The sequence below is a fragment of the Penaeus monodon genome, chromosome 2 (assembly GCF_015228065.2).
Source record: "Penaeus monodon isolate SGIC_2016 chromosome 2, NSTDA_Pmon_1, whole genome shotgun sequence".
NCBI lineage: Eukaryota > Metazoa > Arthropoda > Malacostraca > Decapoda > Penaeidae > Penaeus > Penaeus monodon.
Window position 1 is genome coordinate 25493684 of NC_051387.1, and position 24108 is coordinate 25517791.

General features: G+C 45.3%; 2 protein-coding genes across 5 annotated transcripts in view; one reads left to right on the forward strand and one right to left on the reverse strand.

Moving 5' to 3' along the window:
- The window catches only part of LOC119581976 (vezatin-like), a 131327-nt gene that overhangs the window by 47070 nt on the left and 60149 nt on the right, over positions 1-24108 (forward strand). For all 4 annotated transcript variants that reach the window (XM_037930179.1, XM_037930188.1, XM_037930173.1 and 1 more), the window contains one exon: positions 12154-12267. In XM_037930179.1, the coding sequence (XP_037786107.1) occupies positions 12154-12267 (114 nt within the window). The remainder of the gene's footprint in view (positions 1-12153; positions 12268-24108) is intronic.
- LOC119582011 lies at positions 13215-14857 on the reverse strand. Its single transcript, XM_037930208.1, has 2 exons — positions 13869-14857; positions 13215-13755 (listed from the first exon to the last, which is right to left on the reverse strand). The coding sequence occupies exon 1, from the start codon at positions 14389-14391 to the stop codon at positions 14017-14019; it is 375 nt and encodes a 124-aa protein (XP_037786136.1). The 5' UTR covers positions 14392-14857; the 3' UTR covers positions 13215-13755; positions 13869-14016.

The window sequence follows — 24108 nt, forward strand, 5'->3', positions numbered from 1 at the left end:
CGCCTTCACCCCCTTCCCAGAGAACGGGCACGCACTCAAGGTCGTTTGGTACTTGTACCTTACGCACCGACAGTTGGTCGGCCGCCCTCCTGTGCAGCTTCGCGAGGGGAAGCTCTGGGCACCCGAGGACACCCGCACCAAACACAAAAGATTTAGGATGGCGCTGGGCCAAACCCACCCTTTATCTCCTTTCAAAGAACCCACTACAACTATTACCCCAAGCTTTACCCTGCATGCTGGGTTAAGCCTCAGCTCCTTTTATACTAAAATTAATTTTCCTCCACCCCTTAGCCTTCTTCTATCCCCATTCTTCCTTCCGACTCTTCTTTCCAAACGTTTACTTTTACAGCCACTGAGAAGGCCTCAGCGAGTACCACCGGGTCAACACATGGTCTGGGTCCAGTCGAAAACTCACACTGCTGTATTCTTACAGTCAAAAACCCTCGTTACTGTAATGTTACAGAGCTAAAAACCCATGGTGTTGTATTCTTGCAGAGTTAAAAACTCAAGGTGCTGTATTATTACAGTCAATAACACACGGTGCTGTATTCTTACCGAGTTAAAAATAGAAAGAAAGAAAAAAAAAGTGCTGTATGTTTTGTATAAAAAAACATGGTGCTGTATTCTTAGAGTTAAAAACCCATGGTGCTGTGTTTATTACAGTTAAAAACCCATGGTGTTGTATTCTTCCAGAGTTAAAAACCCATGGCGTTGCATTCTTACAGAATCAAAAAAGCATGGTACTGTGTTTCTTAGAGTTAAAAACCCAAGGTGCAGTATTATTACGGAATCAACAAACCTACGGTGCTGTATCATTACAGTAAAAAAAAAAAAAACATGGTGTTGTATTTATTACCAAGTTAAAAACCCACAGTGCAGTATTCTTGGAGTCAAAAAACCCACAGTGTTGTATTTATTACGAAGTTAAAAACTCGTGATGTATTATTACAGAGTCAAAAACCCATGGTGTTGTTTATAACGGAGTTAAAAACCCACAGCGCTGTGTTATTACAGAGCCAAAAAAAACAGTGTTGTGTTATCATGGAGTAAAAAAACCCATGATGTGTTTATTACAGAGTAAAAAAAACCAGTGTGCCATATTATTTCAGAGTCAACACCCACAGTGTTGTGCTATTGTTGAAAACTCACGGTGTTGTGTTTATTATGAAGTTAAAAACCCAAGGTGCTGTGTTTATAATGGAGTCAAAAACCCATGGTGCTGTATTTATTACCGAGTTAAAAAACCCATGGTACAGTATTCTTACAGAGTCAAAAACCCACGGTGTTGTTTATTAAGGAGTTAAAAACCCACAGTGGTGTGTTATTACAGAGCCAAAAACCCAATGTTGTGTTATCACGGAGTAAAAAAACCATGGTGTTGTGTTAATTACAGAGTAAAAAAAAACTGTGCCATATTATTTCAGAGTCAACACCCATAGTGTTCTGTTTCTTGCAAGTCGAAAACCCATGGTGTTGTGTTTATTATGAAGTTAAAAACTCACGGTGCTGTGTTTATAAATGGGAGTAAAAACCTGTGGTGCTGTATTATTTCAGAGTCAAAATCCATGGTGTTGCATTTATTGCAGAGTTGAAAACCTAGAGTGTTGTGTTTATTGCAGAGTTGAAAACCTAGAGTGTTGTGTTTATTGCAGAGTTGAAAACCTATGGTGTTGTGTTTATTGCAAAGTCAAAAACTACAGCGCATTATTGTCTATAGCAGGAAACTCATGGAGGTGTGTTGGTCAGATGTCTGGAGATGCGTCTCCCGCTCGAATAGCCGGTGGACATAAGAAGGGTTGGAGGTGGAAATGGACACAGCTGAAGACGGTGTTGTGTGGATAGACAAGTATAGACGAGAGTCTGAAAATTGCGAACCCGATGGTGAAAGAACATGTGAAGAAATGCCTCTTGCACCTCTTGTCCTGGAATGACAAGGGGGAAAGGAAGTCTTTATGTTTACTCCCTCGTCAACTATGAAGAAGTGACTCCCCTCGTTCCAATGAGCGAGTAGGGGGAAGGAAAGTTCCCGAGTAAACTCTGTCATCAAGCCAGCATGAACCAAACTCAGGAAGTCACATGGCAGACTCTGTCGCCCTATGGAGTGATGTCATGGAGGGCTTAAAGGGACCCTCTGGAGAGATCTTGTGAGGAAGGGAAGGCATAAGGATTCTGCTTCAGAATCTTCGAGTGACAACAATTGACAATAAGAAATGGAAATCAAGGCAACAAATCAGAATCATTGAGCAACAGTGATGACAAGAAAAGGTGATCTAAGCAAATTCGAAAGCACAGCACCACTGAAACTTCAAGTGATGATGGTGACATGATAACACACTGCCCACTCCTACTCAAAACAATCAGACCAAGAGCTGACAAAAAAATGCTAGTGGAGGTAATACAAATGTTGCGTAAAACTTCTCAAGCTAAAGGCAGGTCCGAGGAGTTTTGGGCCTTCCATAGTGGGTTTTTGGGCAAGAAGTACTTGCACATCTTGTCCCTGTAAAACTAACCACTTATTCCCCTTTTGGATACAAAAGTGAAAGGCACATTAACCACTGTATGGGATGATGAGGAAGGAGAGCTTAAAGAAAAAAATAAATATCCTTGATGCAAAGTATGGAGATGAAAATTTGTGCTTTTAAATAGAAGAGAGCTAACAAGTGAGCCACGGGGGAAGGAAGGGGCCCACAAGGTACCCCGGAAGTGTGCCAAATCTGATGTCCCTTTTTAAATTTTTTGCAAAGGGGATTAGGAAACTGAGCCATATTAAAACCACGGGTGGTGAGAAATCTGGTGGACAGAATGGACAAGACTCCAATTCAGGTGTCATGCCCTGGACTGGAAAAGGGGACAAAATTCTTTTTTAAAGGACATAAAGGGGAATTCCCCAAAAGGAGATGGCACTGCAGTAAAAAGGTGTGCTCACAATCCTCTAGATTTTCCAAGGCCCAGATCGGGTTTTGCAAAGGCAAGACAAGAAAATTACTGTACCCCGACAAAAAGTCTGAACTAGGGCAAAACTAGAAATGAGGAAGCCCTAAAAAAAAAAAATTTAACCCTGGAAAAAAATGTAATGAATGTCGCCCCGTTTCAGAGTAGCTGCACAGAAGAGATGTTTCATATGCCTTAGAGCAGCCCTCTATTTTGAGAATGCAAGGCAAAACCCCGTGACCTTTAAAGGTTGTGGAGGAAAGCATTCATGGTGGTTACACAATACTCAAATTGCCCCCCAAAATAAGGTTAAAAGAAAAACTTGGACAAATGTTGAGGCTATGGGTTCACAGCAACAACGACAAAGGACATTAACGGATGATATTGACGCATGGGGGAAGCTGAAAGGGGCAGGGTGGCCCCCCCCCCATTGTTCAAAGGGTATTAAAGGCTGAGGACACCAATGGATGCACCCGAGAATGTGCCGGGGAGTACACCAGTTCCCCCCTCTTCCCGTTCCATCAAGGGAGAGGAAAAACTTCATCAAAGGATAGGATAGAGAAACAGTGATTACTATACTGACAAAACTAACCATGACACAAAAAAGGTGGGAAGAACATAGGTCTCCCCTTTGGGTGATCGTCCTTTACTCCCTCCCTGAAAGGTTTTATCAAAGCTAGAGCGAACAATTGAAACTCTCTTGGTCACACCCAAAAAGGGCCCGGTCTACTCAGGACACCCAAACCCCACGGAATGTTGAGTTTTGATTGGGCAAGACACCCCCCTTGGGGGCTTACACCCCTAAAGGTTAGAAGGGGAAGAGCAGGAGGAACCCTTGCTGTTAGGACAAAATTTTAAAAAGTGATGGGGGTCTTATTGATTTAAAGCGGGAGATATATTGCGACCAACTAATGCATAACAGAGAAGTAGACTGTTACTTGCCCTGTAGATATGTATGTTTAAATTGTGAGGCAGTTCGAGGGGAACCCCAGCCAAAACTGTTTCCCCAATGTGTAGGTATCCAATATTTGTAAAAAGTTTTTATCATAAAACAATATATGTATTGTATGTAGCATTCTTATAATCAGTATTTTTAAATTTTTCCAACAGTTAGCCCCTACTGAAAAAAACCCTTAAAGGCAAGCTAAGTGTGGCATCAGTCACCCACACCCTTTGACAATATAGGTATTCTTTGACAGCCACATATACTTTTTAAAACATATCAATATATTAATATATATATTTAATTTTAAACACACACACAACAATTCCCCATGATTGGGGAGCTAACGCCAGTGGGGGCACAAAAACGTATCCATCTCTAGCTCTTACAAAGGTTTGTCGATCTCCCCAAGCTACGATTTCCCTTTGTACCCACAAGCCTCCTCCACCCGGGTTGTCTCGAACAGAGACAACCTAGGGCAGGTTTTCATCCTGGGGAAATGAGCCAGTGGCGTTATAGCCTGGTTGGCGTTTGCGGATTGTGGATGACAAGGAAGTCGTAGCTTGGGCAGATCAATCAAACCTATTGTGAAGAGCTAGAGATGGATACAGTTATGTGCCCCCACTGGCGTTAGCTCCCCAATCATGGTGAATATGTATGTGTGTGTGTTAATATATAAATATATATATTAATATATTGATATGTATATAAATGTATATGTGGCTGTCAAAGAATACCTATGATTGTCAATGGGTGTGGGGTGACTGATGCCACAGCTTAGCATTGCCTTAAGGTTTATTCAGTAGTGGCTAAACTTGTTGATGAATTAATATATACCGATTATAAGAATGCATACATACAATACATATATTAGATTATATGATAAAGAACTTTCTACAAATATTGGATACCTACACATTGCGGGAACAGTCTTGGCATGGAGGTTCCCCTCGAACTGCCCTCACAATTTAAACATACATATGCTACAACGGCAAGTAACAGTCTACTTCATCTGTTATGCATTAGTTAGGTCGCAATATCATCTCCCAGCATTAATCATATGAAGACCCACCATCACATTTTAATTTTGTCCTAACAGCAAAGGGTTCTCCTGCTCTTCCCCTTCTAACCTTTAGGGGTGTAAGTCCCAAGGGGGTGTCTTGCCCAATCAGTAACTCAACATTCCAGTGTGGTTGGTGTGCCTGAGTAGGAGCCAGGTCTTGTTGGTGTGACCAGAGAGCAGTGTTCAATTGATTCGCTCTAGCTTTGATCAAACCTTCAGGGAGGGAGTCAAGGACGATCACCCAAGGGAGACCTATGTTCTTCCCACCTGTTTTGTGTCATGGTTAGTTTTGTCAGTATAGTAATCACTGTTGTCTCTATCCTATCCTTTGATGAAGTATTTCCTCTACCTTGATGGAACAGGAAGAGTGGGAACTGGTGTACTCCAGCACGGCACATGTCATCAGGGTGCATCCATTGGTGTCCTCAGCAGCTGTTAATATCACTTGAACAATGGGGAGGGCCACCCTGCTCCTTCAGCTTCCACCCATGCTGTCAATATCATCCGTTAATGATCACTTTGTCGTTGTTGCTGTGAAGCCATAGCCTCAACAGTTTGTCCAAGTTTTTCATTTTAACCATTATTTTGGGTGGCAATTTGAGTATTGTGTAACCACCATGAATGCTTTCCTCCACAACCATTAATGTCACAGGGTTTTGCCTTGCATTCTCTAAATAGAGGGCTGTCTCTAAGGCATATGAAACATCTCTTCTGTGCAGCTACTCTGTATACAGGCGACATTCATTACATTATTTCCAGGGTTCAACATTAGTTTTTATGGCTAGTCCTACATTTCTAGTTTTGTCTAGTTGCAGACTTCTTGTCTGGGTACAGTAACTTCTTGGTCTTGCCTTGCATAACCGATCTGGGCCTTGGAAAATGCTAGAGGATTGTGAGCACACCTGTTACATGCAGTGTCCATCTCCTTTTGTAGGAATTCCTTTATGTCCTTTAAAAAAGGAATTTTTGATCACCTTTTGCCAGTCCAGATGGCATGACACCTGAATTGGAGTCATTGTCCATTCTGTCCACCAGACTTCTCACCACCTGTGGGTTATCAATATGGCTCAGTTTCCTAATCCTCTTTGCAAAATTAATAAGGGACATCAGATTTAGGCACACTTCCGGGATGACCTTGTGGTCACCTTCCTTCACCCGTGGCTCACTTGTTAGCTCTACTTCTATTCAACATGCACAAATTTTCATCTCCATACTTTGCATCAAGGATATTTAGTTTTGTCTTTAAGCTCTCCTTCCTCATCAGTCCCATACAGTGGTTAATGTGCCCTTTCACTTTTGTATCACAAAGGGCAGATAAGTGGTTCAGTTTTACAGGGACATAGATGTGCAAGTACTTCTTGCCCAAACCGACTATGGAAGGCCCAATACTCCTCAGGACTACTGCCATTTAGCTTGAGAAGTTTTACTTGCAACATTTGTATTACCTCCACTAGCATTTTTTTGTCAGCTCTTGGTCTGATTGTTTTGAGTAGGAGTGGACAGTGTGTTATCATGTCACCATCATCACTTGAAGTTTCAGTGGTGCTGTGCTTTCGAATTTGCTTAGATCACCTTTTCTTGTCATCACTGTTGCTCAATGATTCTGATTTGTTGCCTTGATTTCCATTTCTTATTGTCAATTGTTGTCACTCGAAGATTCTGAAGCAGAATCCTTATGCCTTCCCTTCCTCACAAGATCTCTCCAGAGGGTCCCTTTAAGCCCTCCATGACATCACTCCATAGGGCGACAGAGTCTGCCATGTGACTTCCTGAGTTTGGTTCATGCTGGCTTGATGACAGAGTTTACTCGGGAACTTTCCTTCCCCCTACTCGCTCATTGGAACGAGGGGAGTCACTTCTTCATAGTTGACGAGGGAGTAAACATAAAGACTTCCTTTCCCCCTTGTCATTCCAGGACAAGAGGTGCAAGAGGCATTTCTTCACATGTTCTTTCACCATCGGGTTCGCAATTTTCAGACTCTCGTCTATACTTGTCTATCCACACAACACCGTCTTCAGCTGTGTCCATTTCCACCTCCAACCCTTCTTATGTCCACCGGCTATTCGAGCGGGAGACGGCATCTCCAGACATCTGACCAACACACCTCCATAAGTTTCCTGCTATAGACAATAATGCGCTGTAGTTTTTGACTTTGCAATAAACACAACACCATAGGTTTTCAACTCTGCAATAAACTCAACACTCTAGGTTTTCAACTCTGCAATAAATGCAACACCATGGATTTTGACTCTGAAATAATACAGCACCACAGGTTTTTAACTCCATTATAAACATAGCACTGTGAGTTTTTAACTTCATAATAAACACAACACCATGGGTTTTCGACTTGCAAGAAACAGAACACTATGGGTGTTGACTCTGAAATAATATGGCACAGTGGTTTTTTTTACTCTGTAATAAACACAACACCATGGTTTTTTTTACTCCGTGATAACACAACATTGGGTTTTTGGCTCTGTAATAACACACCACTGTTTGGGTTTTTAACTCCTTAATAAACAACACCGTGGGTTTTTGACTCTGTGAGAAAACACACCACTGTGGGTTTTTAACTCCTTAATAAACAACACCATGGGTTTTTAACTCCATTATAAACACAGCACCTTGGGTTTTTAACTTCATAATAAACACAACACCGTGAGTTTTCAACAATAGCACAACACTGTGGGTGTTGACTCTGAAATAATATGGCACACTGTTTTTTTTACTCTGTAATAAACACATGGGTTTTTTTACTCCATGATAACCAACAGTTTTTTTTTTGGCTCTGTAATAACACAGCGCTGTGGGTTTTTAACTCCGTTATTAACAACACCATGGGTTTTTGACTTTGTAATAATACATCACGAGTTTTTAACTTCGTAATAAATACAACACTGTGGGTTTTTTGACTCCAAGATTACTGCACTGTGGGTTTTTAACTTGGTAATAAATACAACACCATGTTTTTTTTTTTACTGTAATGATACAGCACCGTAGGTTTGTTGATTCCGTAATAATACTGCACCTTGGGTTTTTAACTCTAAGAAACACAGTACCATGCTTTTTTGATTCTGTAAGAATGCAACGCCATGGGTTTTTAACTCTGGAAGAATACAACACCATGGGTTTTTAACTGTAATAAACACAGCACCATGGGTTTTTAACTCTAAGAATACAGCACCATGTTTTTTTATACAAAACATACAGCACTTTTTTTTTCTTTCTTTCTATTTTTAACTCGGTAAGAATACAGCACCGTGTGTTATTGACTGTAATAATACAGCACCTTGAGTTTTTAACTCTGCAAGAATACAACACCATGGGTTTTTAGCTCTGTAACATTACAGTAACGAGGGTTTTTGACTGTAAGAATACAGCAGTGTGAGTTTTCGACTGGACCCAGACCATGTGTTGACCCGGTGGTACTCGCTGAGGCCTTCTCAGTGGCTGTAAAAGTAAACGTTTGGAAAGAAGAGTCGGAAGGAAGAATGGGGATAGAAGAAGGCTAAGGGGTGGAGGAAAATTAATTTTAGTATAAAAGGAGCTGAGGCTTAACCCAGCATGCAGGGTAAAGCTTGGGGTAATAGTTGTAGTGGGTTCTTTGAAAGGAGATAAAGGGTGGGTTTGGCCCAGCGCCATCCTAAATCTTTTGTGTTTGGTGCGGGTGTCCTCGGGTGCCCAGAACTTCCCCTCGCGAAGCTGCACAGGAGGGCGGCCGACCAACTGTCGGTGCGTAAGGTACAAGTACCAAACGACCTTGAGTGCGTGCCCGTTCTCGTGGGAAGTGGGTGAAGGCGCGCGGCCCGGGACCCCGTTATAGCAAACAACAGCAGGATTCTCGGCCAAATAAGGAATTTGGGATAAAAGTAACAGTTTAGGCACTATCTGTGCTTGCTCTGGGCACGGCCTCCTCGACCGACCGTGACTCCAGGGCTTTCCCTCGGCTAACCTGTGCTGTTAAAGCAGGTTGAAGCCTGGAGGTGGTCGCTAATCAGGGACTGGCCATTGACGCCTGTGTCAACAGAAGGTTCCCCTTACGGAGACTTACGTCACGATTAGATTTACGCCGCTGGCCACTTCTTTCCTCGGCTCGCATAAATCCTTACGGCAAAGGATTTATGCAAGTACTAGCAGCAAGTGTCACTTACCGGAAACTAAACCAATGGGATGCTGCGGTAATGATATAGGATATTGGGTCTAAGCTATGGCAAAGGTTAAAGAGGTAGCAGGGTGAGGTTACGGCAGTCACGTAGTGTCAGGTGACGAGGTGAAAGTATTTAAAACCGGGGATGTAAGGGCTCTGGCAAAGGGAAGGTTAAATTTCAATTAGGGGACTAAAACGTCACAAAACCAAAAGAAACAACAAACTACGTAAAAAAAAAAAACACACACACAGAACGAGAGAACACAAAATAGAAACTGAGTAAAACAAGGGATAGGGGAAGGGGAAAGGTGAAAATGAAGGAGTAGGAGGTGGCTTCAGAGGATGCGGCAAACCTAAAAAACTGCCAAAGAAAAAAAGATCATGTCCTAATCCCGGTCTCCGGCCGGAACGAAAGATGGTGTTGAGTCTACAGACCAACCTGTGCCACTCAATGTTCAGAGGAAGCAGAGGAGCTTCCTCGTAGAGTTTAAATGTTGTAATAAATCGATCCCAATCTACCATATAGATCCATCTGAGTGCTTTATTCTGAACAAGCTGGAGTTTAGTTAGTGTTAGTGTATGATGTTTGTGTGAGTGCAAGTGGTGTGTATGTGAGGAGAGGTTTGATCAGTGTTTTGTATAGATGTAGCTTCGTGCGTGGGGCCACACTTTTAAATCGATAAAGCGAATGTAAGGGTTTTTTTTTTGCCAAGGCGGCCTTTGAATTGATGTGCAAGTGAAATCAAAAGTAGATATCAGAGGTTAAACCAAGGATGGTACAAGAGGATCTGACTTGGAGAGGTCTTTGTAGTCTGTCAAGTGTTTAGGTAAATGTCATAAGGAGGAAGTTTTCATGGTCTTATAAAGAGAACTTTTGTTTTGTCATGTTCGTTTTGATACTCCTTTTATGCTCCCATCTCGAGACGGTGGGAATCGGCGGATCAATTCTCAATACTTCTGCGCTGACCCAATTGCCCCTTAGAAGGGAGCACGGCAACTGCTCCCTCCAAGGGAAGAGGGAGCTCTGTCTCGGCTTCGGGAACGGCTTTGACGGCGGTCTCGGAGCCGCTATTCTCGTCGTCAAGGATGGTGTCATCCATACGATGACGACGAGGTTGCGGGATCCTTTTTGTATTTTTTGGCGTGCTTGTTTGGTGGTGGGATGTTTGCGTTTGTGTTCAGTGTTTTTTGTAGTGGTAAGTGCTTGTGCAGTTTCTTTTGGATTTCCTTGTGGTTGTGGTTGTAAAACAAGATGTCTTTGTGTGGAGCAATGAGGCTCTGGGTTAGTTTTTGTCACCTCAGTTGTTGTGGTTTGTGATGTTGCGTATTCAGGGATGTATAAATTGTCATCTTCGAAGATCTCCTCTGGGACAATGCTGGGGAAGCCAGTGTTTAAGAATTTCTCTGTGTTGTATTTAGCAGCAATGAGAGCTATGTGTAAGATGGTTTGTATTTTTGGGTTTGCATTAGGTGTTAACATGTTGAATTGGGGAGGTGAAGGCAGAGTTGTCCTGGAGGTAGATGCAGTTGTCTGATTGTGCTAGTCTGGGCAGGCAGTGTGGCGGCTGTTGTGGTGTATGAAGGATCAATGTTCTTGTTTTCCCTAAGCTGGGTTCATTTTGCTTTGAGTATTTCCTTCCGTTTGAGGCAGGATGCACTAACTGCAACATGTGACCCTCGCAGTTGCAGCATTTGATGCTCTCTTTGCATTTGGCAAAGAAGTGACCTTCGCCACCACAGCGAGAGCACCTCTATATATGTGTGCATGTATGGTTATTGTGTTCATACTTGTAACAGTTAAGGCATTGTTCGATGTGGATAAAGCTCTACGGGTCTATATTGTAGGTTGGGACTGATGTATTAAACATCACGATACTACGTGTAAGAAGTTTCTGGACTTCCTCTGGAGCAGAGACACGAATCTTAACGATTCGTGACAGTGACACCCATCTTGGAGGATCGTCCTGTCGATCTTTTTATCCACGACCGTGCATTTTCCTTCATTTCCGGAAAGGCGATGGGAGTGAAACCTTGATATTTAAATTTCCTTTGGCCTTTGGTGGAGAGGAATGGGGTCAGTTGTTTGGGTTTGGCTACTGTCATCTTGAAGCTATTGTGGATTTTATAGAGGTGTGTGAGTGCCACCACAGTGATTGTGAATATCTTCCTGAGAGCCACCTCACAAGAGATGGGCTCTCCAGCATATGACAATTTTATGACATGGCCCATGGTCATGCCATAGTTTGGGTGATATGACGGATGAAGGTTCAGTCTAGCAGCTGCCAATTTAGACAAAATGGGGTAAGGTGGTTGAAGTTGTCAAAGAGGAGGGCTCCTACCTGCCTATTTATATCCTATAGGAAGTTTTTAAGACTGGCAGTTATGAGATGGTCTGCCATACCAGTCCCTAGCAAAAGAATGCCAACTCACAGGCACTGTAAGGCAGGCACGCTAAGGCCCCCCAGACACACCCTCCCCCTGTGGGAGGTAAAGGTCTGTCTACGTCCGAGCACGAGCTCGAAGATGGGGTCCACTTCACCAGAAGATGCGCAGTGAGTTATCCTAATGCCGAAAAATACGTATAGCAAAAAATAGTTACAGAACATGAAGCTAATTGCAAGCAATTAGTGTCGCGGCGACAACGAAAGGTTTGCGCAAAACAAACAGGTATCACGCAAGAGCCAAGATCGAGCTTGCTGTGGAGGAGTCAAATCGCTCTCTTCGCCCAACCACAACAAAAACCTTGGGACCTAGAGATCCTGAAAGCCCTCGTGGTTCCAGTTGAGGCAAAGTCATTATGTATACAGCATTGGTTACTGAGTTGCCAGATACTGCTAAGTGATGCCATGTCACCTTATCTGAATTTTAGCACAATAAAAATATTGACCACCTCCCTGAAAAGGTTTGGTCCCAGTTTCGACGCCCGCTGTATATATTTATGCATACGTGTGTGTGTGCGTGCGTGCGTGCACAAATAGATGTAGATACATGTATAGATATAAATATTTATACATATATATATATACTTTTTTTTTTTTTACTAAAGATTATCCATTCTTTTTTCACAGGGTAGTCCAATCTACAAACACTTACAAGAGATAGGCTATACTGATTTTGAAGCAGAAGCTGCCTTGTCACACAGTTTGGCAGAATTTTCAGAAGAAGCTCCAAACATGAAAGAGGTAGGCTATTCTAATTGCTTGATATTAGTTTTGTTGTACTTGTAGCAGGGGTGTCAGTTGAGGAGCCTAGAGCCTTGCTCTTCCAAGACTCTGCTACCCTCAAGGTCAGGCGTACCTCCCCCAGAGGCTAAACCCTCCAGATTTTTTAGCCAAAATGGCACTTTTATATCTCTGGTCATTGCTTAAAAATGCTCTTTGAATCAGCAATTTGTCAATTTTTTTTCTTGGGGGGGGGGGGCTCGCTGCTCCAGGATTGGTTGCACATACTTTGCTTGCCCCCCCCCCCCCCAAAAAAAAAGCTAAAATAACAATTTAAAGTAAGAGAATTTAGATTGAATAGAAGTTTAGGTTGTACAGTTAGTGTACTCACACTAGTTTATATCAGTGATTAACTATAATTATTATATATTGTGTTAGCATTCACTGCAGAGAATCGTTTTTCCTACCTATCTGGCACAATATTTTCCCTCATCTTAATTTGTAAGGATTTATATCTACAGCAATTTTTTTGTTCAAGTGGTCCGTGTATAGCAAATTCTTTTCCTCTGTCCTTGAGATCTGACTTTAAGGCCTGGCAGAGTGAAACATTATGCAACCCAAGCTGTATATCAAGTCCTATGAAGACCATGAATAAACAGAAGAATTCCACCCACAAACTCTCCATCATCCCTACCACCCTTCCCCTTATTTGCCTCTGCTGGCTGTGCAACAAGTTTACCTTTAATCCAATAATGATGGGCTTGGAAATCGGTCTACAGCACGTAGATCCCTGCCTGGCACATGGTGTGTGCTCACTAGCTATGGGAACTTTCAACCGGCATAGGCGGCTGGTTTGCTACCCCTGTTTTTATGCTTTAGAAACGTATAAGTTTGCAGGCTAATTGTAGCCTTATGATATGTACTATGATATTCTCTTAAAGTTTAGGAGATACTCCATTTTAGGAGTGTTTGAATTATCTTAGTGTGCAAAGTCAGTGTGTGTCTTGGAAAGAGAACAGAAACACAGCAGTGCAGCATTATTTTTTATTTTATTTATTTGTTTATTTTCATAAGATTCCACTGCTTTAGAAACGTGTAAGTTTGCAGGCTTATTGTAGCCTTATGATATGTACTATGATATTCTCTTATATTTTAGTATATACATTTTAAAAGTGTTTGAACCGTCTTAGTGTGCAAAGTCAGTAGTGTGTGTCTTGGAAAGAGAACAGAAACACAGCATACAGCATTAATTTTTTATTTATTTATTTATTTTTTTTTACTTTATTTATTTATTTTTTTTTTTTACTTTATTTATATATTTATTTTTAAGTCCCCACTGCTGTTTCCTAAGTGTGAAAGGCCTGGAAACGGGGTGCGGAGCACAGGGAAATGCTGCAGCTGCTGCACATCATCTGGTATCCTACGATGGTGATTCTTCCACCAGAGTACACATCGCCGCCACAGGCAGAAAGGTGTGTCCACTGGTATGTGCACCTACCAGGGTTCCTCCTTTTGGTGTTCCAGTGGAGAAACATTGTAGAACATGTGTTCAAAAAGCACATGTAGAATGAAAATTACCACACTTCAAATCAGAATACAAGAAACAAAAGGTAGATGCTTACCTCACTGTAACATTCCTTGCACCAATTCCTCGAATTCCGCCTGCATCATCTTGTACCACTTGATGGTACTCGATAGTCCCACCAGCTGATCAAAGAGGTTGACGCCCTTCATGCCGTTGTTGTACAAGACAGTAACCTCGGGCTTCAATCACTTCTCCCCCTTGTGGTTGCGAGGCAGGGTAATGACATTGCTGGTGTGGGCGGTCAACAGCATCATGACAGGATACTTGACTACCCACTGAAGGCAGAGCTTTCCTGTGTTGATGCTCCGGAAGTAGAGATGTTCCTGGCTCGCTCGCAGGTCCAAGGGCATGCCCTTCCTGTTGGTACAAACTGTACTAACGGCGTTGGTCTTCCAAGTCTGCAAGTACTGGAAGAGAGCCAGGGAGGAATACCAGTTGTCCGTGTGCAACTTGTATCCCTTGTCAGGAAGCTCCACCTTCTCCATCAGGTCAACAATGGCCTTCATGCTGGCAGGGAATACCCTGTGATCTTGCACTCTGTAAATCTTGTAGACCTTCATGCCCCACCTTGCTCGCTTGCTCGGGTTGACCCTTGAATGCCCACAAGGTCTTGTCGATGGTCACGGTCTTGTTCGGGACGAACACGGTCTGGTACATCGTGTCCAGAACATCCAGCACAGGGCATAGCTTCCACAATCGATTCTGCACTTCGTGCTCCCCCTCGTTGTTGGCAAAGTGCAGCGCGGAGGTCAGGGCATTAAAGCGATCCTTGGTCATCATTACCGTGGAAGACATCAATGGATCTGTCAGCCAGAAGTCATTCACCCATGAAAAGAACCACAGTCTGATGAATGAGTGGAGCTCCAGCACCTTTGTGTCTTCCCATCCCTTTATGTGCAATGAAGGTGTTCATGGATCTGGCAGAGGTACATGTAACTGCAAGGAAAAGACGTAAAACACGTGTTCAAAAAAGGACATTTAGAATAAAAATCACCACACTTTCAAATCAGATTACAAGAAACTAAAGGTCAGATGCTTACGGTCGTCGTTAAGTTTTTGTAACAACTCTGTGGAGAAGCTGGTGAAGATATCCAGGGGGCTCAATGCTTCATCAGGTTGGCGTGGACATAAGAAGGTCCGGTTAAGTGATGATATTTTGGAACATTCTCCTCCCAAACGAAGGAAGGACTTCCGGCAGCTTTCTCTTCCCTGCGATGCCTGATGTACTGGGCGAGACGCTCATCAGAGTCTATTGACGCATCAGCTGCTGGCAAGTAGACTGCATTCAAGTCCATGGCGAATTCCTCGGGGTCAGACTTGAATTCCTCCTAGTCCGAGTCTCCGCCATTGAAATCGTCAGAGACATTGACATCTGTGAATATGGATATATATATGTATATATGTGTGTGTGTGTGTGTGTGTGTATATATATATACATATATATATATATATATATATATATTATATATATATATATTATATATATATATATATATTTTTTTTACAAGATCACTTGTCCTTGACCCTTTCAATGGGGCCATGTAGTCAGTACCACCACCATTGACGTCCTCGTCGGAGGAATGGCAATACAGGTACAGGTGCGGGTCAGTAACATTCCTCAGGCAAGGAAGACCCCTGGAGGGCGAAGGCTTAAGGATCGGACTGTGGGTGAGTTCCTTGGCTTGCGAGAGCGCATATTAAAAAGCTGACGAGATATGCTTGGCAATTTCTGGCTGGCGAGTGATTACTTGCCCTCTCCTTGACCTCTTATGCGATTTTCCACAGGTTTCCAGTCAATCAGCTCTCTCCACTGTATTCCACGTCATGTCACGTAAGAGGTAACATGGCAGAAGTGCAGGAATCTGATAACTACTGCCAAACAACTCGGTAGCCACTGCATATGCCCCAGAAGGGCGTGGAAAATTACGTGGTATTGTCACGCGAAATGGTGTCAAATTCACGTGGTATTGTCACAAGAAATGACGTCAAAATCACGTGATATTGTCACGGTCACGTGACCTAACGTCATCAGAAAAAAACAACAGCAACTTTCCTTGACATATATATATATATATATATATATATATATAAAAAATATATATATATAGATATATTAATATTTAATATATTTTAAAATATATATAATATATAATATATATAATATATTAAAATATATATATATTATATAAATATATTATTATAATATATAAAAAATATATTATTAAAATACTATATTTTATAATATTATTTATATATATATAAATATAATAAAAAAATATAAATTTTTATATATATATATATTTATATATATATATAATATATATAAAATTTTAAATTTGTGTGTGTGTGTGTGTGTGTTGGAGAGAGAGAGAGAGAGAGAGAGAAACATTCAAAAACGGGTTCCGCCGTGATATCCACCCCGTCTGAGTCTTACACAGACATACATGCACAGATTCCAGACACAGATACACACACTTACATACACATGCACACAGAGTTGTCCAAGATTTCCAAAACCACTGTTAAACCCCAACACACAAACAAAACCCCTTTTGTACAAAAAAAAATTACCTTTTTACACCAACTAGAGTTGAAGCAGACTTCCACAAATTCAATTACACACGTGTACACACATAGCGAAAAACGCACTTGTGCACACAATTTCCGACTTATACACACACACAGAGTTACACACACATATTTTTACAGACAAACGGGCGTCAAACACAAACAAAAAATACTATGCAAACTTATACCATACACATACACAATTGCACACACACAATTACTCCCTTACACAATTGCACACAGATCTCTACATACAGACAGGCATCAGATGCACACACACATGCACACGCACAGTTACACGCACAGATCTCCACACACAGACGGGCGTCAAACACACACACACAGCAAAAAACACATATGCAAACTTATACCCAACCTTTCCACTTGCACACACACAATTACTCCCTTACACAGTTGCACACACAGATCTCTACATACAGACAGGCATCAGATGCACACACACATCCCCCCCCCCACACACAAAAAAAATGTTACATACACACACAATTACCCCTTTACACAGCACACATACTCAGAGTTGCACACTCAGATCAAGACCCCGTAAGCTGAAGTTCAGCATAGTTTTCCAGGTTGGGTCACATCAGGTCCACAACCATTTCCCGTCATTGGACATCGGGCTCCCCTATTTCCCGCACGCTTTAAAAGCGCGGTGTATTGCCACAGAATCCGAAACCAAAATAAGGTAATGAGCTTGCTGACAGATTAGCTGAAATCGGGAGGGGTTGCCCCTATTTCCCATGAAATAATCAGAAACCCAAAATTACTTAGGAGGAAGTGTACGGTGCGGCCCCCTCCTTCCCCTGCAGCTTTACAAGAGGGAAAAGGATCCTCCCCCTCGGCCAGCTGGTACTCAGATGCCACAGGCTATTGTGGTAGTAGGCAAACGCACAAGAAGTCAAATTACTCTTTATTTAGAGTTTACAGCTATGTGTTCGAGTGAGAGCCTAGCCGATGAGTGAGTGAGTGAGTTCCTTTGCTTGCTTGCTTAGAGATTTGCGAAGTTCTGCTTCGCCGGACCTTTCACTTATGGCCAGGCCTGTGTCAGCTTTTTGATGGCTGGCCTCATTTGTTGGTCGAAACTCGGTGCTTACCGTGGCGGTGGGATGCCAGCAGGCGCTCCCCTGCAGCCGTGGTGTAAGCATCGCGCATAATCTCTTTACCAGCACGACGGCTGTGTTCGTGGGCTTTGTTTAGGATGAGTGTGCACGCAATTCTCAAAGTAGTGTACCAGTGTGGCTGTTTCGGCTCGCCGCAATGCATGCCAACACAGCTTCGTCACTTTCTACTGTTGTATAATCTGCCATGCACAGTGGTAACCTAGGCGCATTCTGTGCAGGAATGACTTTCTCTGGTACCTCTGTGTTATTCAAAAGCAGAGTGCCAGTGGTTCATAGCCGTGCATATGAGTACCAGCTTGCCGAGGGGGAATATTCTGTTTCCTCTCTGTGAAGCTGCAGGAGGAAGGCAGTGGCCGCCACCGTACACTTCCTCATAAGTAAATTTCGGCTCTGATGTATATCATGGGATTTGGGGGCATTACCCCGGGCCGATTTCGGCTAATCTGTCAGCCAAAGTCATGCCTCCTGATCCTTATATGGCTGGGAACCCAGTTTATGATAATTCTTCTACCCTGAGCAAGCATCCTTTGTGATATGTGCGGATGGTTGTTCAGGAGGTAGATGTTTCAGTGGGTGAGCGCTGCTGAAGGACAGTCGCCGGACCTTTGGAGTCGTGTGTTGAGGACCACGTGTCCTTCCCTCACGGACGCCGTGACCTCAGTGCTCCCCAGATAGCAACTGCCTCTGCATGTAGCGAGGAGGCAGTGTCTGTTTAACTCATGGATATTGTGGCATCCCCTGCTGCAAAGCCGGCGCCTGCAGTGTGGGTTCAAGGGATCGACCGATCCGTCCGTGTAATATGTTCGGTCCCCGGAGGGGTGATGGTTGCAATGGACCCTCTGGGTTTCTGCCTTTAGGCTAGCGTACATACAATATTCAATCTTGTTGCTTGCCAGGTCTTCATGACCCGAGAACTCTATCGAGTTTTTGCCCACGGCGGAGCTTGACAAGTCAGGGTGTGGGGAGTCCATGCCCTTGGCCAGTAGCGGGTTCTTGAGCGATGGCGTATTAGCACCCTGGCTGTGTGAGACAGCCAGGAGTTCGTTGCAAAACAGCTCATTATCTTGTTCTAGGGCGTTCTGACTATTTTGTGTCTTAGGCTTGTGTTCCTGGTAGCCTGGATGACCTTTGATAGAATTGTGCTGCGTTTAGATCAATTCGTCGATGCCAAGGGAGAAGTTTGTCTCCACTAGGAGTTGAGGACCCTTCGCCACCTGGGGCACCCAGAATGAACCTGGCGGCTTCGTTTTGGGACTGTCTCCAATCGGTCTTTATATTTTCTCTGATGGCACTCAGAGCGAGGGAGGCATAGTCTACAATTCGGCCTGACAGCCATGTATGTAGAATGATCTTGTACTCTGTGTCTGGGACCTATGCGTCTCCACTCATTGCTCTCATGACAGACCGTCTTGCCTTGTCGGTCAAGCAGGACTGGACCCCTGGCGGAAGGAGAGGGTCCGGTCTACCTTACCCCAAGGTAGAGGTATTCCTGAAACCACCTCCAAAGCATTCCCTGGATTTTCAGACTTGTGCCTGAAACTCTCTGTCTCCAGAGCCATGGCTTGGATTGGCCTGCAGAGGATCTTTCGTCCTGTCCTGCAACACTCTCGGATACCAAGTCCAGACAACGGCTTTGTTAGGCAGTGGCTCCAGTGGAGAGATAGCAAGATCGTCTTCATAGGAGATGATCTTGCACCCACTGGGAGGTTTAGTTGAGGCTACAGGGACTTAGGTGTTTAAAAGGGCTGGAACTGAGAACCCCACCCTGTGGCGTTCCATTTTCTAGGGCAATATGCTCGTGAATTGAATTTGACTCTGGCTTGTTCTATTCCTAAAGTAGTCACCTATCCCAAGCCAAGAGCTTACCTCGGATTCCTTTTTGATCAGGCTTCCTGGATGGCAAGAGGACTTGCCAATTCGAAAAGCTTCTCAGGTCAAGGTAATACTGCCACAGATGCGCCCGTGTTATTGTGCTCAAGAGTCGTTGGCTATGCTGTTGCGCTGTGCTCATGCCCCTGGTGAACCCGTGGAGGTGTTCGTGTGGGGCTCCCATTTTTCCATTGGAGCCGGTTCATTACCATCCTCTCGGCAGTCTGGCCCAGACAGCTGAGGAGAGAGATGGGGCGGTACTTCCGGGCTCCTTTGGTTTAGGGATGGGAAAAACTATGTAGCCCTCTTCCAGCTCTGTGGTAGAGTGGAAGTTCCCAGGACTTGTGATGAGTTGCAGGAATGCAGCTCACCTACCAGTCCAGGCGGGAGATGATGGGGTACGAGATCACGTCATCGCCCGGGGCTGAGTTGCCAACTGGCTTTGTGGCATCTCTTAGTTCCCTCAGAGAAAAGATAACGTCTGAGTTATCGGGTTCGGCTGCCCTTTCTCTGAGTGTGGCAAAGTTCTGTACTGGTTTAGGCGTCTTGTCTTGCCCTCTAGTTCAGCTGGCAGACTGCGCTGCTCGTTCTCGCAGAGAAACTCTTGCTGTCAGTCGTTGGCTCTCCTGGTGGTCGTGGTGGGTGCATCTAGGGTCTGAGCGGCTGGCGGCCGATGGACCGTTGCCATAGCTCTGAGAGGGTGGTACGGTGTCGAAAGGACTACACCATCCAGCCACTTTTCCTGCCTCACTTGCTGGCAGTTTCATTGGCATATCCCTGACAGCCTCCCTTAGGAGGGCTAGGTTTGTCGGGGGTTGGTTCTTTGCCTTCGGAAATGTTGTCGCACATGGTTACCCTTGGTTGACTCCCTAATTCTCGTCATTGAAGTACCAGGCGTCGTGTGACTCCGGGGACCAGGCCGAGTTTTGGGTAGGTCAGTGAGCTGCCTCATCAATGGAAGTTAAAGTCTGGCTTGTAGCACTCCCCATTTTCGCTGTTGGGGTTCATTGCTTCCAGACCAGGGGGGGCCAAGGCGCTCTGGAACGCCGCCAGTGGCCTTGTCTGTTTTCCATCTTGGATTTTCGGTCGTGGTATTAGGTGGACCACTATCCATGAGGTTTGTTATCGTGCCATAATGGTCACTAGTGACCCGGTCGCATCGACACGTCCAGCAATCCTCTGAGGAGAGGGTCGCAGTGGCCAGGGAGGTCTAGGCCCCCCTCTCACACAGCAGAGTTGGCTCCTGGGCTGTTGAGGGAGCGATTCGGGAATGGTCTCGAGCCGTTGGCTTAGGTGACGGCCAGCCGCAGTCCTTGGTGTCCCGGCGGGAGGCAGGATGGGGTGTGTGCATTGAAGTCTCCCCATATGATCACTCGGTCGTGTGTGCTGCGGAAGACATACCTGGCTTGATGTTCTAAGCTACTACAGTGCGGCCTGCTGTACAAGTTGTACAAATTTCAGGGGTCCCCGGCCAGTGTTGAATCTCGACGGCAAGAGATTCACATCTCCACAGTGCGGATGCATCGGCTATTGCAGAGCAGGAATTGGTGGTGCACCAGTCATCAGGGCCTTTTTGCCATCGGAACGTGGCCCAGCGCGTTGACGTGATACCCCCGAGAAGCGAACAGCTCGTGATTAATGTCTCCGGGAGCATTGACGAGGTCAATGCTCCTTGATCGCACTATTGCGTGGAGAGGATGGCATCCTTGAGGAGAAGCCACAGATGTTCCACTGCAGAATATTTAGATTGCGTGTTCATGATGTTACTAAATTGATAGTTACATCAGAGACATCGTCACATCGGGTTGGACCGGTGGGGAGTCTGACAACTCATTGTGAGATCCTCACTGCTGGAGGGGTCTCTTTCGGCTGTCAGGCTCTCCCTGGAAGCCACATAGGGGGTGGAGAGCATTTGGTAGCTCACTTTTCGTCTTGCTTTTTTCTCTGGCCAGGCTGTTTCTGTGCATTGGGCTGGCTTGCCTGGGCAGGCTCAGCTTCTTCTGATTCGGCTTGTGGCACTGAATCAGCCTGGTTAGCTCGCTGTGCGGGCATAGCCTGGCTAGGCTCTGCTGAAGGGCATAGCCTGGCTGGAGAGGGGAGGTGAGTCTCGACCTGGATGAGGGAGAGGATTGGGCTGATTTTGGCCTTCTCCATTTCCTTCTTTTGCTTTCACAGTCTGTTGGATTTTGTCATGGCAACATCGACTGCCTTATCCGCTCTTCCTCGGTCCTGGACCAGGCTTACTGCACTGCTTGCCTAAGCAGTGATCCTGATCGTACCTGTCCCCCTCGCGAAGACCGTACTCGGGTCTGGGGGGACCGTGTGGTGCTGTTGGCACCTTTCTCTCGGGTCCTCGCACTCTAATAATAGCTTTCCTCGTAGACTCAGATGCCCCCATGAGACACACCTGACCCCATTACTCCAATCCCTCGATTCCCCTTCACTCCCTTCCTCTGCCAGTGAGACACTCCGCCTTATATACTACACATATTGCCTCCCCACCTGTGGCAGCTCTCCATGGTGTTTGTGTGGGCCAGCCATTCGACACACTTTTTCTTTCCCTTCTAAACGGTAGGGACACAAGCTTACTACTGTGCGCCACTAGAGTTGCTCGTTGCCACACAGTCCCCATCTCAACAGACAGTTCTCGAACACGGTTGCCTGGGCGGCAGGACCCCAAGTCGGTCGCTTCATAGCTAACTCTTGCCGTTTGAGGGCTCGCCTCTTTCCTGACAGCAGCAAGGCCAGCGCACTCTATGGTTGTATGCCTCTTTCTTTGGCACAGTTAGGACATTTTGGCTGTTGTGTCCACAAAATGTCCTTCTTTTTCTTCTGTCGAGACACGAAGTCAGGGCACACAGCCCGTGTCCCAGACAGCGATTGTCAGCCACGACACCTCGGCGCAATTGTGTGCCTTAGATACAGGAACACACCTTTTGGTTTTGGCTCTACAGTTAGCCTGGTGTGTGGTCCTTACTTTCTGGCAACTTGAAATCAGCGAAGTGGGTCAGGCTACATTAAGTGCGTAGGTATTGGTAGGTTATCCCCAGTTACACCCAGACCCAAGGGTTTGGAGCTTGGGCTACCTTCATGGTCACCAGGAGATCCTTGCCTGGTTGGAGTCTTCCCCTCGTACAAATCGGCAAGCCTCCCAGATCACATGTGGTGTTGTTTTCGCTATCACACCTCCATATTCGTTATGAGACTGATGAAGCCAAGCTAGAATCTCACACACACTCTTTCTCCTCTGGGATTCAGTGGCGGAGTGCTACACAACGTTCTCCCATCTTTTTAGCGCCTGTCTAACACATGTGCAGGTTAACACAAAGGGGGCTTGATCTTTGGGCACGATGATCATGCTCATGACGCACGCAACCGCGATCGACCGCCGGATTTTGCGCGTGGCTCTCCCATGCCTCGTTTACCATTTGGTCATGTCGAAGTCGTCTTGCGGTTACGGGACCTAAATTGTGGGAAATGCCTTGGGTGTGGTCCAGACTCGCCATCAGGAGAGAATGCAGTAAAGCTCCCCAAATACCCCACTGTACGCACCTCCCTACCCGGTGCTCGGCCGTTTCGGTCCGCCCCTTTCGGCTTTGGGGCTGCTCGTGGAGGCACCAGCTGTGTATGGTCTTCTTGATTTTTCTGATGGGTCGCGTTGTACTTGAGTCGACCGTCAGTTGGGGTCGTCTGATGTGTGTGCGGTTTGTTTATGTTCAGGGTACCTCTGGTCAGTGTGCTGGGCCTGGAGGGCAGTGCCAGCAACGAGAGAGCCAATTGTGGGACAATCTGTGGACCAGACATGTTTGTACATGGTTTATCGTCTCTGTCCGCCATCTTGCTCGGGGTTTTTCTTTGCACCCGGGAGGCACGTAAGGGCTTCAGGGTGGCTGCCAGGTCTGGCGCTTTGCACGGGTTGTCAACAGAAGGGCTGTCTGTGGGGGATTTTTTGGTTGGAATTTTCCAAATTGAGGCAATGCTTCATCCACTCACGCCCCCACCCACCAAACGGGAGTCAAAAAGGCGGAAGCTGGGTGCTAGAAACCAATGTCTAACAGCCAACAGGGGTGAGGAGTGGATATACGCAGCCAATTAGTCCGATTGACACTGGTACGCACGGACGGTGGTACCAACGGCAGCATGATGCGGACCTAGGGGCTCCGAGGGAGACCAGCCTTTATGACCTGACCGGGCGGATTCAGGCCGCTGTTCCTTGCCAGAATAGAGGACCAAAGAGGCGTGTTGCTAGCCGCAGGGCGTACTCGTGCACGGCATCGCTCAACCTCCAGGATTCCGTCTCCCGCTTCACAAGGGTGCCACGCACGGCAAACACGTGGGTAGGTGACAACCTCTGGGAGTATCCAGGAGGGGATGTCCTATCCACCTACAGGACCTCATGATGGGAACACTCTGCTCCTCCTCACGTGAGGAAGGAGCTCTTAACTTTGTCCAAGGCAGTTCCTCTCCGCTCCCTCAGAGGGGACCGTACCCTTTTCAAAAGTGGAAAACCCTATTTTCTCTGAAACGCCCACAGCGTTGTTTCACCTCATTGAGAATAAGAGGGGGTTCCTGCACCTGTTCCTGTCAGTTCCTTCACCCTCTGAAAAAACAACAAAAAACAGGCGAACCACAGTGAGGGAGAGAAATTAAATTTTTCCAGGAGGTTCCGTAGGGCCAGGACGGTTTTTGAGGGGGATCCCC

Bases quoted from the DNA above. Each gene is read 5' to 3' on its own strand.
- LOC119582011 (XM_037930208.1), bottom strand. From the start codon at position 14,391: ATGAAGGTCTACAAGATTTACAGAGTGCAAGATCACAGGGTATTCCCT.